We start from the raw sequence: 12,939 nt of genomic DNA on the forward strand, positions 1-12,939 counted from the left end.
GTTTTGAGGCCCACTGTTTGAAAAAACAATGTTTTGATTCAAATCTCATGCACATGTGACGGACCATTGGTCCCAGGAGTTTTATCTGCGATGGAGCATGAATCAAATAATGTTGTTTTGGGGTAATGTTGTTATCAGGGAAAACACTTTTCATATGTTTTAAATGCTGTTCAATTAGTCTTTTCAACTTGTTAATTGTCTGTAGACCAATGACAGGAGCAAACAAAATTTTAACAATTTCTATGAGTTCAAGAATTATTTTGTAGTATTCAGTATCTTTAGCTGTATCAATAAGAAATGGCAATATTTTTAGTAGAACAATCATTTGGCCTGAGGATTGCTTCAATTTACTATCACTTGAAGCTAATGTGCTGTAAGCTATAGGGCTTGGTTTGTCTCTGACATCAAGTGGAGAGTAGGGAAATCCAGTTAATGCGCTATTGACGACATCCAAGTCTAGTTGACCTAAAAGAACTAACTGTTTTAACACAGACTTTATTTCTAATGGAGCAATGCCTTCAAGAATTATATGCATCATATCCTGAGGTGTTTGTTCGATCAGGTTAAAGGCTGGAAATTGTACCAGCTTGCTCCTTCTGTTAATGCCAAACGTAGTCTTTAAACTGTTTCTAAGATACTCAGTATTTGCCCTCTCAATGTCATCACACTGTCGAACATGTCTTTCTAGTGTCCTTAGCTCAAAGTTGCCTTCGTCAAAATACATTTGCATGTCCTCAAACGAACATTCACACTGCCGGCACTTACTATAGGCGAAACCAACACCCTCTTTAAATCCACAAAGCTCATGTTGTGCTAAGGTGTCTCCACATATCGAAACTAATGCTCCAAATATTTTACGTTCACCATTCGCAGTTTGAATATTAACACCATCATATAGCATTTCTAGGTCCTCATACAACCTGCCCAAAATTCCATCCACTCCACATTCAGACAACTCCCTCTTCTTGGCAATAGCAAGTAGACGGATTGCAGCGAGTTTTGATCTATATTTTGGATTAATGTTTCCTAAGGTATAGTAAACCATTAGCAACTTATTCTTGGAAGCATGAGAACCAAGTGGGTTGCAGATTTCAATGTCATCAGAGTAAATGATTATCTGTAAAGCAGAAGGCCGGGCTGAAAATAAAGGGTGGGATTTCATGAGCTCTCCATCTATGATGTCATACAGATAGCCACTTCTGTATTTTTGCGGCTGATCTATCATTTCTAAAACTTTTGGATGGGACAATAACTGTTCTAAACTGTTAATCAGAGGTACATAATGAAAACATTTGGTTACTGTGGAGAGGACCCTTTTTGTCCCTTTTTTCTTCAAGCAGGCCGTATACCCAACAGAAACCTCCTCTGACTCCACAAAATTGAAATTTTCCTTTATCACATTGTCCTGCCTGTATGTTGTTGCAACAGAGGAAAATGGATCCTCAATCCGGTCAAATACTGCCATCGCTTCCTTTTCAAGTTCACTTCCTTGATGTTGCTGGAATACAGTTTGTAGCTGACTCCTCAGATTAGTCACCAACAGAGCTTGATATTGCTGCATTGCTGCCAAGACATCATTCACACCTCTCTGAAAAACAGGCAAGAAAAGAAGAGAAAATTAAATCCAAACAGTCTAGTTTTAAAATTATTAGCATACAATCTCTTTTATAAGGAATATGAATATAAATAAGAGTAACATCAACACAATGATGCTTTTCAATTAATTTACAGGACATTAAAAGTAAATTCAAAATATGAAGTTATCATAACTAGATAGCAGAGAGCAAGGCATTATTAAATATCAAGTCTCATGGATAGATTCAAGTTAAGTTGCAGCTAAGGGAGACTAATAAGGTAACTGTGAACTGACTTGATTTTTTTTTCATCACACAATATTTTAAACTACAGGCACCAGCCCAGATGTGCAAAATTCAGTGAGTGAGAGGTTGACCTATGCATAGTACAGTTCAAAACAAGAGCACTCAACATTACCACTTCAGATCTACTAATTTCCAAGCTTGGACTTATACAGATAATCAACAGAGCCACAGATGGCCTAATTGTAGTTGTATGTAGACAAACCTGTGAAAGGTGGTGTTTTTCTCTTGCAGTCAACATAATAGCAGTAGCTTGTCTGCTCAGAGTGTTACACCTCAGATCATCCTTTAAAAAAAGAAAAGAAAAGAAAAAGAAAATTAAACGTATAATAAAACACACTGTTGTCACACACGGATATGCTGTCATAAAAAAATAACATTTTATGACAATTCAGTTGAGATTTATTTTGGAATTGTGAGAAAAATGATGATAGGATTTAGCTGGTTGTAGTTGTGTACTGAAGGAAACAACAAACTTACCTCTGACTGACATGCAGAAGAGTCCACAGCAGGACATGACACAACAGTCACTGCATCTTGCACCCTGTTTTCCACCACTGCTTCCTCCGTTGGATGCTCTCTGTTTTCCACCGTCGCATCACCTGGCCTGTATGCCCACACGTTTCGGTCCACTGCTGGTGAAGCTTCACGGCTTGAGGTCGCTGTTGTCCCCTCTCTCGGCGAGTTGCTGCTGCCACTTTCCAGGTGTTCATGGTGGTTTCTTCGAATGTGATACCACAGTGAGTTGTAGACGCGATACTCTTTGGTGCATCCATCAATTCCACAAACAACGCGAAAATCTGGACTGCGACTGTGAGCAGTGTTGATATGACTCAATAAAGACTTGAGAGTGAGAGCCACAAACACAAAACAAATAACACAGCGCCAAATCATTTTCCCGTTTTTAGCCTGCTTTAACTAGCTGCCAAGTCCGACCACCTTTGCCGCTGAACCGAAGATGACCTGGTGATACATCACGTGATAAAGGTACGTACCATTATTCCGTGTCTCATAACGGCAGAAACGACTTTCCATTTATAAATTATCCCGTAAATGTGACTCGATTTTAATAATTATAAAGTCATATGAACTTATTTAGATAAATATAGTTGGTATAAATGCAAAATAAATGTATTTAGCCTGAGCGTCCACCCCCGCACCCTCTTGGAAGATGGTACAATCCACCCTGTCGCGCTTTTTTTTTTTTTCTCTCTCTCCCACTTGGAGGAGTCCGTTAATTTGAAACGCACAGCTACTCGGAGGTCACCTGCCGCAGCTCTAAATTCATTGTTGATTGAGGATATTAAAATCAAAAAAATATGGACAAACTGGACGAGGTTGCAATTGCCACACTCAAAGGTATGCTACAAGGGTTACTTTTATGTTGTGCTGGTGTTATATTTAATGTAGTTAGTTAACCTAGCTTAACAGTTGTGGATTTGCGGCTAATGGGCTAAAGTTTAACTAGCCTAAACTACATTTAAAAAAACAGGCTGGCCTTGCATGATTTCCATCTAGAAATAGGTTTAGCCTAATTAAGCTTTGAGACCAGTATTTTTTTTTAATATCAAGGGCTGTAAATGCTGAAAATGTAACTGCACATGCCCAGGCCGAACCGGAGCCGTAGGCCTCCCCTCCCCCCACCCTTGTGGATTCCCGGCTAATGGGCTAAAGTTTAGCCGCTAAACTACATGTTTCTTGGCCCTGACTGTCACTTTTCTATATTCCAGCTGCTAATATTGGAGAAGACTTGTTCCTCTCGCTTTCCCGAGACGACATCAAAGACCTCTTTCCTGGTCCTGAAAATTTCTTGAGGCGCAGGGCTATATGGCTTGTTGTAAATAAAGATGAAAAGGTCAGTATTTCACAGTATAAGCTGCTGTTTAACAGTACCACACTTTTCCAATATCACAGTCATTGTTTTAGACATTTCTGCTTTGAGTCCCTTTCAACAGTGGATATAAAATAAAAAAGTGATTTTTTTTCAAGTTTTTTTTAGTTCCCAAAATGATAATGCATGTTTATTAAACTAACAAGTAGGAACATTCTATGAGTTACTCAATAAATGTTTGTGTAAATGTGTTTTAGGTGGATACTGCTGCTGAAATTCAGCAGTCACCCCCCACTGGCGCCAGTGACCTTTCAAACGAGGAGGCCAATACTTCTAAATTTCTGACTATGTCCAACCCAGAATACATAGTCTTCACAGACAGTGAGCTTGAACAGGTGCGATGCTCCTACTTTGAGCAGAAACGGCTGGGGACTGAGGACAATGTAACCTTGTCCAAGGAGCTCTTCTGCCGACTGATAAGAAACACTATGACTAATATGATCTCCATCGCAAGAGCCGCAGAGGACTCCAGATACCCCACCAGACATGAGGTGAATGCCATGGCAAAGCGATTGGTGGAGTACTATCCAATGATAAAAGACAGGTCATCAAACAGTGAGTGGGTGAGTAGATTTTTGTCACTTTTGCTTGTTGCTGATATTATGTTAATACTGAGACTTAGATAATTTCTATACAGTGCTAAATCAGACAGAAAGTTCAAATGGAGCTAAACATTACCAAAAGCTGTAATTACAGTATAAGAAAGCTTCATCTTTTTTGAATGTTTGCTATGTATGCCTTGCAGGAGCATGTTGCCAAAAAGCTCAGGAAGAGACTCTCAAATGTCAGAAGTCCAAGGAAGGCCAAAGGTCCTCCTTCAAAGAAACCACGACAAGAAGTCAGTTTAGACATTTCAACTACTGACTATGATGGAGATTCCAGTGCATCCACCGTTATTCTGGAACGGTCACCTGTTAGTCCCATGGGCATCCCAGTACAGCGGTCACCTAGAACCAGCACCCCAGCACAGAACCGGGACAGCAGTGATGAAGAAAGTATGTATTGTGTTACGTAAATATAATTTGTTAGTTTGGAAATCTCATGTCCCCTTTCCACCATAACGTCCCTGTAATGTCTTCAGCTTGTTCAGTTGACGTCATGGACAGCCAGAAAATCCAAGCAAGACACTACAAGACCCTCCAAGAAATGTACAAGTCAAAAAAGCCAAACAAAGCTGCTGTAACTCATTTGCTGAACCTGGAATTTGAGTCTCGAAGACGCTTCATCACCTCTGATGTTTTAAAGGAGCAAGACAGAGCAACAAAGATTCTAGAGGCCTACCCTTGTTTCAGAGAACTGGATCACGTAAGTAATGTTGGTCCCACTTCGTTCACATTTTCAGCTCTTCTAAGGACTCAGTTTAGCATGACATAATTAGCATAATGTTTATATATCTTGCACATTATAGATTTTTAGTCTATTAGATTTTAGTCATCAGAATGTAAGACAATAACTTTTTTTCAGTAATTTTTCTTTCTTTATATGAATTTTACTATTTTTCAGGTGCTGGATGAGCTGCAGCGTATACTCCAACCGACCAACTCCCAGTACATATCAGAGGTCCAGAACAGATGGGCAACCTTCTTCTCCAAGGTCCAGTTTTATGGCGTCATGAAGAAGGCAATGAAGCCTCCTAAATCTTTGAATGGAGGTGAAGTCACAATACATTGACTTGCTAATTTTATATAATAATGTCTTTTAATTATTTATGTAATTTTGTGTTACAGTTACTTATGGTACCACCTTGTTTTGTGCTTTTTTTCATTAAACCAGTGGAGCATATCACAGCTGTCTTCAGAGCCCTGCCACTGCTCTTTCCATCCAGCACTATGCCACCGAAGAAACTGGGCTCAAGCAGCGAGGCTCTTTTCCATGTCCTTGCGGTGAGATTTACAGACTTACTGAAACATTTCATAATATATGTTCCAGTTTTTCAGGCATACATTTTATATTAGGTTTAGTACATTTTAGATAAACTTTTATCATTTCAAAAGGTCTAAAGGGGAAGTCTGTACTTAAAGCGAAATTCCGGCGTAAGTGTAAACCATGGTCAAACACACCGTAACACCGAGTTAGACCCCCCCTCAATTTGCCCGACCGCTACATTCACGAGATCCACCAACTTCAGCAAATACCGCAATATCGCCACACACGGCGCTCTCCGGATCCACTGTCTGACCGCAACCAAAACGCCACCATTTGCCCAAAATAATGCTCAGAACTGCACCAAATGTCATCAATAGTACACACAGGGTCCCAGCACGTAGTACGAGTTGTCAAACATCTGCTAGCTTTGCCTGTTTTCTTTAGCAAGGAGACCAGATACAACTCACCTACTTCTCCTCCGGAGCCGCTGGTTGGTGAGGAAGCCCTGACGAGTCGATCACCGAGTGCACCGGCAAAAAACGTAAATTTAAAAATGCTCATTTGCGCCTATATCGTGGCCAGCACTCGATAATAATAGTTATAAAGTGATATGCAAGATAAAAAAAAAAACAAACTCTGATTGTATTTCCACGAGGTAATTGTTGATTGAGCTGCGGAACTCTCGGTGATCGACTCGTCAGGGCTTCCTCACCAACAAGCTGCTCCAGCAAGAGAAGTAGGTGAGTTGTATCTGGTCTCCTTGCTAAAGAAAACAGGCAAAGCTAGCAGATGTTTGACAACTCGTACTACGTGCTGGGACCCTGTGTGTACTATTGATGACATTTGGTGCAGTTCTGAGCATTATTTTGGGCAAATGGTGGCGTTTTGGTTGCGGTCAGACAGTGGATCCGGAGAGCGCCGTGTGTGGCGATATTGCGGTATTTGCTGAAGTTGGTGGATCTCGTGAATGTAGCGGTCGGGCAAATTGATCTCTCGAGGGGGGGTCTAACTGGTGTTACGGTGTGTTTGACCATGGTTTACACTTACGCCGGAATTTCGCTTTAATTTATTACTAACTTTGTTGGAACTTGCAGTGCTGAATGCTGAGGGATTACTCTAAGTGTTTTAAAGTACAATATGATTTCACTAATGTTCTATTCCAGGTCAAAGTTTATGTTATTTGTAATGCTTTTCTAATCTTCTTGATTGTTTTTTGTCATCTAGACTTCTGAGGATCCTGATGGTTTCATGCGGCAGCGACCCCTGTCTTCTCCGGTTCTGCTCATTTCTGAGGACAACTGCATGATCGCCATTGGAAACACACCAGTGACCACCTTCACCATGGACAGACTTAATGAGGGACTTCTCTACCTCATGGCATATCACTATGCCCTGCACATGACCTACCCAAAGTGCATTTCTACACTACTGTCAGTACTGCAGACCGAGGTACTTCAGGATTCAATTCATGAGCAGGATTTGACCCACCACTACAAAAAAGCGATTGGTGAGTGGAAGTCATTCAGTGAGTGAGTCACTTTGTTTGTCACTCTGCCCCACCCTGCCTGATGTAAGAATTTCAAAGAAAGTTGATGTTCTGTTTAAAGAAAATGTTCATCACAGTTAGACACATTGTTTTTGAGATTGAAATCCTTTCCTGTGGGATATTATGCTGCAAAGCAGCTGCAACATGATGTTTAGTTGCAATGGTATGCTGCTACTGCTGTATTATTATTTTGATAGAGAAGTTCAAATCAAAACTGGCTTTTCAATCTGTTTGATTATGATGGATCTGGAATGTGTAAGTGAAGTGCTCCTTTTTTTGATGTTGAATTGAGCAATTGTGTTGCAAAGTTAATAAAAAAAAATTAATGAGAAAGTTTTGGTATCTTGATTTAAGACAACATCACTTATATTTGTTATGCTGTTTTAAGAAATTATGTCTTATTTTAACTACTTTTCTGCTCTATCAATCCCAGATTAAGACGTAATTTCTTAAATTTAATGTAGTGAAGAGACTTAAATTCTAATTTTGAGTAATTTTATCTTACATTAGTGTTTTTTCATTGCTTGTTTTAGAAGAATTTGGATTAATTTAAGATTTTCTGTCTAGTTTAAAATCTCATTTTAGTCTTTCTGAGCTAAGAAATTTGGTCTTATTTTAAGAATTCTTGTCAAGCAAAAAAAGCTTACCCCATTGGCAGATTTTTTTGCTTGATACAAGATAATTTGATTGAATATAAGAATATTTTACTTATTTCTAGAAGGGCTGTTTTTGCAGTGTACATGTGTGGTTCCCACCGTGAAGCATGGAGGAGGAGGTGTGACCGTTTGGGGGTGCTTCGCTGGTGATGCTGTTGGTGATTTATTCAAAATTCAAGGCACACTTAACCAGCATGGCTACTACAGCATTCTGCAGTGACATGCCATCCCATCTGTTTTGCGCTTAGTGGGACCATCATTTGTTTTTCAACGGGACAATGAGCCCAAACACACCTTCAGGCTTTGTAATGGCCGTCTGACCAAGCAGGAGAGTGATGGAGTGCTGCGTCAGATGACCTGGCCTCAACAAACACCCACCATAAACCCAATTGAGATGGTTTGGGATAAGTTGGACTGCAGTGTGAAGGCAAAGCAGCCAACAAGTGTTGGAAAACCATTCCAGGTGACTACCTCATGAATCTGATTGAGAGAATGCCAAGAGTGTGCAAAGCTCTCATCAAAGCAAGGCAAGGCAAGGCAAGGCAAGTTTATTTGTATAGCACAATTCAGACACAAGGCAACTCAAAGTGCTTTACAGGCGCATACAATTACAGTAAAAGCATTTAAAATACATTAAAACAAATCATTAAAACAAGTTAAGAAATAGACATTTAAACGAAACATTAAAACAAGTTAAGAAATAGACATTAAAACAAAGTAAAAGGTGGCTACTTTGAAAAATATAAAATATAAAACATTCTGGTTTATTTAACACATTTTTGTTTACTGCATAATTCCATATATGTTCCTTCATAGTTTGGATGTCTTCAGTATTGATCTACAATGTAGAAAATAATAAAAATAAAGAAAAACCATTGAATGAGAAGGTGTGTCCAAACTTTTGACTGGTAGTGTATATGTAACCCACTTAAAAATGTATTGTTTCAACTAGAGACCATCTTGTAATGCCCATCAACATGTTCAAGTCCAACCCATGAGTACTTGGTAGTGATTACTACATTATTACATAAGATCATGTGCATCTTTCGTATTCAACCTTCATTTTGATCTGATTACACACCTGTGAAGTTTCATCACTGTTTAACAGTTGTGACTTTAAATCTAACCTTGATAATTCTTTCATGAATTAATGTTGTGGGAGAACAAGCCACTTTGATCCTTGAGTAACTCCACAGGTCGGAGGAGCACAACCAGATATATTGTTCACAATTGACACAAAGAACTACAACAAGATGTAACATGTGCCTTCAAGAAGAGCCGTCTCTATGCTGACAGAAACCAGACTGAAATTAATCAAATGAGTTGTTTTCCTCATCATTCAAGCCATTAAACCACTGTGAATGTTGTTTTTTCCACCTGTGCTCAGAGCCAGTGACGTCTCCTCCCACCCTCCCCCTTTCTGTCCATGAGCCGGTGCGTTGCACCTGCTCCATGCAGGGGACAGGCTTCTCCTGCCCCAGTGGGGTGGGAGGGCGGCCCCCCCTCATGAAGGTAGTGACAGGTGACATCCTGGTGGACATCACAGGTCGTAACGTCTCTGAGTATCTTCTCTTCACATCCGACAGACTGCGCCTGCACAGGTAGGAGTGCCATGGGATCGTTTGATTAAGAAAGCTGTGAGATTCGGTCTCTTCCAAATCCACATTTTTTTCATTACCTTACTTTGAAAAATATTAATACAGTCATCTTGGCTCAGTTTTCATAACAGAGTTTCGAGGTGCAAATAATAGCTAAAAAGCACTTCATAGCATTTTGCATTTTAATATCTCACTCACTGCTACTTTCATTTTTACTATTATTGTTTATATCTTTATGTTATATAAACCAAACAACTTTATTAAGTAAAACCAGAATAACTAAAGTACATCTGGTAGGCATGTGCAAAAAGTGCTGTGAAGACAGCGAGTTTTGGTGGTGATAGAGTTTGACCGAGAAAACAAACAAAATAGTTTTTCAGTTCAGTGTCATGGCTCTGCACTTAAGTAGTGATGTAATAACATTACATTTTTTGTTGTCGTTTTTGTTCACTGACTTTGTTCTCAATAGATATGGTGGTTTAACAGTGGGGAACATCCAGAAATCAATCCCTGCATCCTTTGGGAGAAAGATACCTCCAATGGTACGCAAGATAGCAGTTCGCAGATCAGCTCAGGTAAGATGAGTACTCTGAACTGGATAAGTTCATAGATACAGTATAAACCACCACTGACAGAGTGACTGCTTGTGTGCAGGTTCTGTACAACAACAAAGGTTACCACAGCATGCCAACATATCTGAATGTCCTCAACAACGCCATCCTGCGTGCCAACTTGCCGTCATCCAAGGGCAACCCTGCTGCCTATGGTAATTACATGTGATACAACATGGACAGAGATCCCAGTTAAATGCCATGTCATTATCAGTGTTGTTAAATATAGTTTTGTAGTTGTGGACCAGCTTCTGGTTTGGGTTTTATAATCTACATAAATGAGGGTGTTGTGTTGTGTGTGTGTGTTCTGCAGGTATCACACTGACAAACCACCCGATGAATCGAACCAGTGCCAGCCTCTCTTTGGACTACTTGTAAGCTGCTCAGCTGGACTGATATTTAAAGGATGCCTTAATAGAAAGCTCAGAGGACTATATTACATTATCATTACTAAGAGTACAAGTAAAGCAATAAAATGAACAGCTGAGTGTGAATGTTTCTGGTGTTTATCATTGAACTATACTTATGTATAAATAACTCAAGTTTGACAAGGTAACCTGAGCTAATTTGCCCTTGTAAATTCAGGATTATAAAGTCAATTCATGGATGGATTACTGTAGTGTAATTGTCATCTCATCTCTCCCTATATATTTCCTCTCCTGTCCTCTGTATCCCCAGACTCCAGGGCACAGATGTGGTGATTGCCATCTTTATCATTGTTGCCATGTCTTTTGTGCCAGCCAGCTTTGTGGTTTTCCTGGTTGCAGAGAAATCCACAAAGGCCAAACACCTGCAGTTTGTCAGTGGCTGTGACCCTGTCATCTACTGGTTGGCTAACTACATATGGGACATGGTGAGGAGGAGTGTGTGTGTGTGTGTGTGTGTGTGTGTGTGTGTGTGTGTGTGACTGACACTGACACTGTTTGTGCAGGTGTGAACATGTTCTCTCCTCTCATCTCTCCTCAGCTCAACTACCTGGTACCTGCCACTTGCTGTGTTATTATTCTGTTTGTGTTCGACCTGCCGGCCTACACATCCCCAACCAACTTCCCTGCCGTCCTCTCCCTCTTTCTTCTTTACGGGTGAGATGTCTGATGCTATGATGCAGAGCAACCTGACTGGTTGAATTTGAATGTATTCATAATATGGGTGAATTTTCCCTTTAATTAAAAAAAAAAAAAAAAAGGAAATATTTTACACTCTGACTAACAAGAGGAAGAGAAAGAAAGAAAGAAAGAAAGAAAGAAAGAAAGAAAGCATACTTGAATGTAAACTGAATTATTGCTCTCCAGTTTCTTTCTGTCATGTCCTAAAGCTTTGGACATCCTCTGTCCCAGGTGGTCCATCACTCCAATCATGTACCCAGCGTCCTTCTGGTTCGAGGTTCCTAGCACAGCTTACGTGTTCCTAATAGTCATCAACCTCTTCATAGGCATCACAGCAACTGTTGCCACCTTCCTCCTCCAGCTCTTTGAACATGACAAGGTCAGTTTGACTCTGTTATTTTAAACCCAGAAACTTCCTCAACATTTTATGAGGGCTTCACCCAGACGTGCAGCTTGTGAACAGGCAAGGCAGGCAACTGCTTGGGGCCCCGAGTTGCCAGGGGGCCCCCGAGACTCAGGGCCCGAGGGCTGTTTTATGAATGTTTCAAAAATATATTCCACGCATGAGCGTGGAATATATTTTGTCCTGACTGTCCTGACTGTCCTGACTGTGGGTCTGTGGGTGTCCTCTGAGGACTGGGCCGTCTGTGGGTGCTTTGGCACGGTCAACATTAGGAACTGCAGCAGGGAGGGACTGTTGTGTGAGGAGTCCTCACACAACAGTCCCTCCCGGCTGCAGTCAGAGCGGGAGAAGTTCACCCCTCGCGTCCAGACTGCGAGTCACGCATGCGCGAAGCCGCCGCTGGCTGATCCCTTTGACGACTCTGCCTGGCCACTGCCATGGACGCGGTTATGGTCAGCAACAAGTTGCAAAAAAAAAAAAGTGTCACCTAACGTTAGTTGCTGTCCTGTCCTCCTTCAAATCAAAGCAAATCAAATTTGATTTGTATAGCCCAAATTCACAAATCACAGTTTGCCTCAGAGGGCTTTACAATCTGTACAGAGACGACACCCTCTGTCCTTCGACCCTCGATTCGAGTGAGGAAAAACTTGCCCCATAAAAAAGCCCTTTTAACAGGGAAAAAAATGAAGAAACCTCAGGAAGAGCCACAGAGGAGGGATCCCTCTCCCAGGACGGACAGACGTGCAATAGATGTCGCATGTACAGAGCAGATCAACGAGATCACAATGTATTCAATTATAAGCGATGGTTGACAGGAATGAAAGTACATAAAGATGTATTACAGCAATAATAATGAAATGCACATAATGGAAATGTGACTACTAGTAATTACAGTAGTAGTGGTTAACGGTAAGGATAGTATGTAGTAATGCAGTACAATAATAGTAGTGAAACGTATGTAACAGAGATATGACTAATATTAGCAACAGTAGTGGTGGGTGTCAGGCAGGGCCATGGCAGTAGAGGCATCCACGACCCACGACCCGGGCGCGGCCAGGATCCATGGGAGCCTGTAGGCAGGAAGTAGCAGCACTCTATTAAAATAATAGAGCTAGCAAATTAATAGTATTAATTTGCTAGCTATTAGGGTAGAAGAAATTAAAATAAGCAAACTTATTATGTTATGGAAATTTTTGCTTGGGGCCCCAACAGACTCTAGAATCGCCTCTGGCTTCACCCAAAGATAACAATTTATTCTCAGGCTACAGCAAGACTAAAGATGTTTACAGTCAGACGCCTCATCTCACCTACATATTTAGGAGAAGATAAAGCAACATAAGAAAAAATAAATCCTACTAAATTGATATAGTGCGTTTGCTTCTGTA

The 12,939-nt window shown here is 40.6% G+C and overlaps 2 protein-coding genes across 4 annotated transcripts in view; both read left to right on the forward strand.

Moving 5' to 3' along the window:
* abca2 (ATP-binding cassette, sub-family A (ABC1), member 2) overlaps window positions 1–12,939 on the forward strand; it is a 181,553-nt gene that overhangs the window by 154,312 nt on the left and 14,302 nt on the right. For both annotated transcript variants that reach the window (XM_084358809.1, XM_084358810.1), the window contains exons 31-37: window positions 9,224–9,437; window positions 9,904–10,009; window positions 10,089–10,200; window positions 10,359–10,419; window positions 10,724–10,898; window positions 11,012–11,127; window positions 11,383–11,530. In XM_084358809.1, the coding sequence (XP_084214935.1) occupies window positions 9,224–9,437; window positions 9,904–10,009; window positions 10,089–10,200; window positions 10,359–10,419; window positions 10,724–10,898; window positions 11,012–11,127; window positions 11,383–11,530 (932 nt within the window). The remainder of the gene's footprint in view (window positions 1–9,223; window positions 9,438–9,903; window positions 10,010–10,088; window positions 10,201–10,358; window positions 10,420–10,723; window positions 10,899–11,011; window positions 11,128–11,382; window positions 11,531–12,939) is intronic.
* LOC311260674 (uncharacterized protein) lies at window positions 3,117–7,542 on the forward strand. 2 transcript variants are annotated; one of them, XM_084358812.1, is made up of 8 exons: window positions 3,117–3,236; window positions 3,608–3,732; window positions 3,966–4,331; window positions 4,514–4,763; window positions 4,850–5,073; window positions 5,272–5,419; window positions 5,542–5,651; window positions 6,079–6,147. In XM_084358812.1, exons 1-8 carry the CDS (start codon window positions 3,197–3,199, stop codon window positions 6,130–6,132), a joined length of 1,317 nt encoding a protein of 438 aa, XP_084214938.1. In that variant the 5' UTR covers window positions 3,117–3,196; the 3' UTR covers window positions 6,133–6,147. The 2 variants fall into 2 exon arrangements, with proteins under 2 accessions (XP_084214938.1, XP_084214937.1); XM_084358811.1 differs by lacking the exon at window positions 6,079–6,147 and adding an exon at window positions 6,859–7,542 and having other exon boundaries at window positions 3,118–3,236.

The sequence above is a fragment of the Pagrus pagrus genome (assembly GCF_965226575.1).
Source record: "Pagrus pagrus genome assembly, chromosome: 8".
Taxonomy (NCBI): domain Eukaryota; kingdom Metazoa; phylum Chordata; class Actinopteri; order Spariformes; family Sparidae; genus Pagrus; species Pagrus pagrus.

Coding starts and splice junctions, on each gene's coding strand:
- LOC311260674 (XM_084358811.1), top strand. CDS start 3,197: ATGGACAAACTGGACGAGGTTGCAATTGCCACACTCAAAG. Junction 3,237..3,607: donor TGCAATTGCCACACTCAAAG/GTATGCTACAAG, acceptor TCTATATTCCAG/CTGCTAATATTGGAGAAGAC. Junction 4,764..4,849: donor GGACAGCAGTGATGAAGAAA/GTATGTATTGTG, acceptor TAATGTCTTCAG/CTTGTTCAGTTGACGTCATG.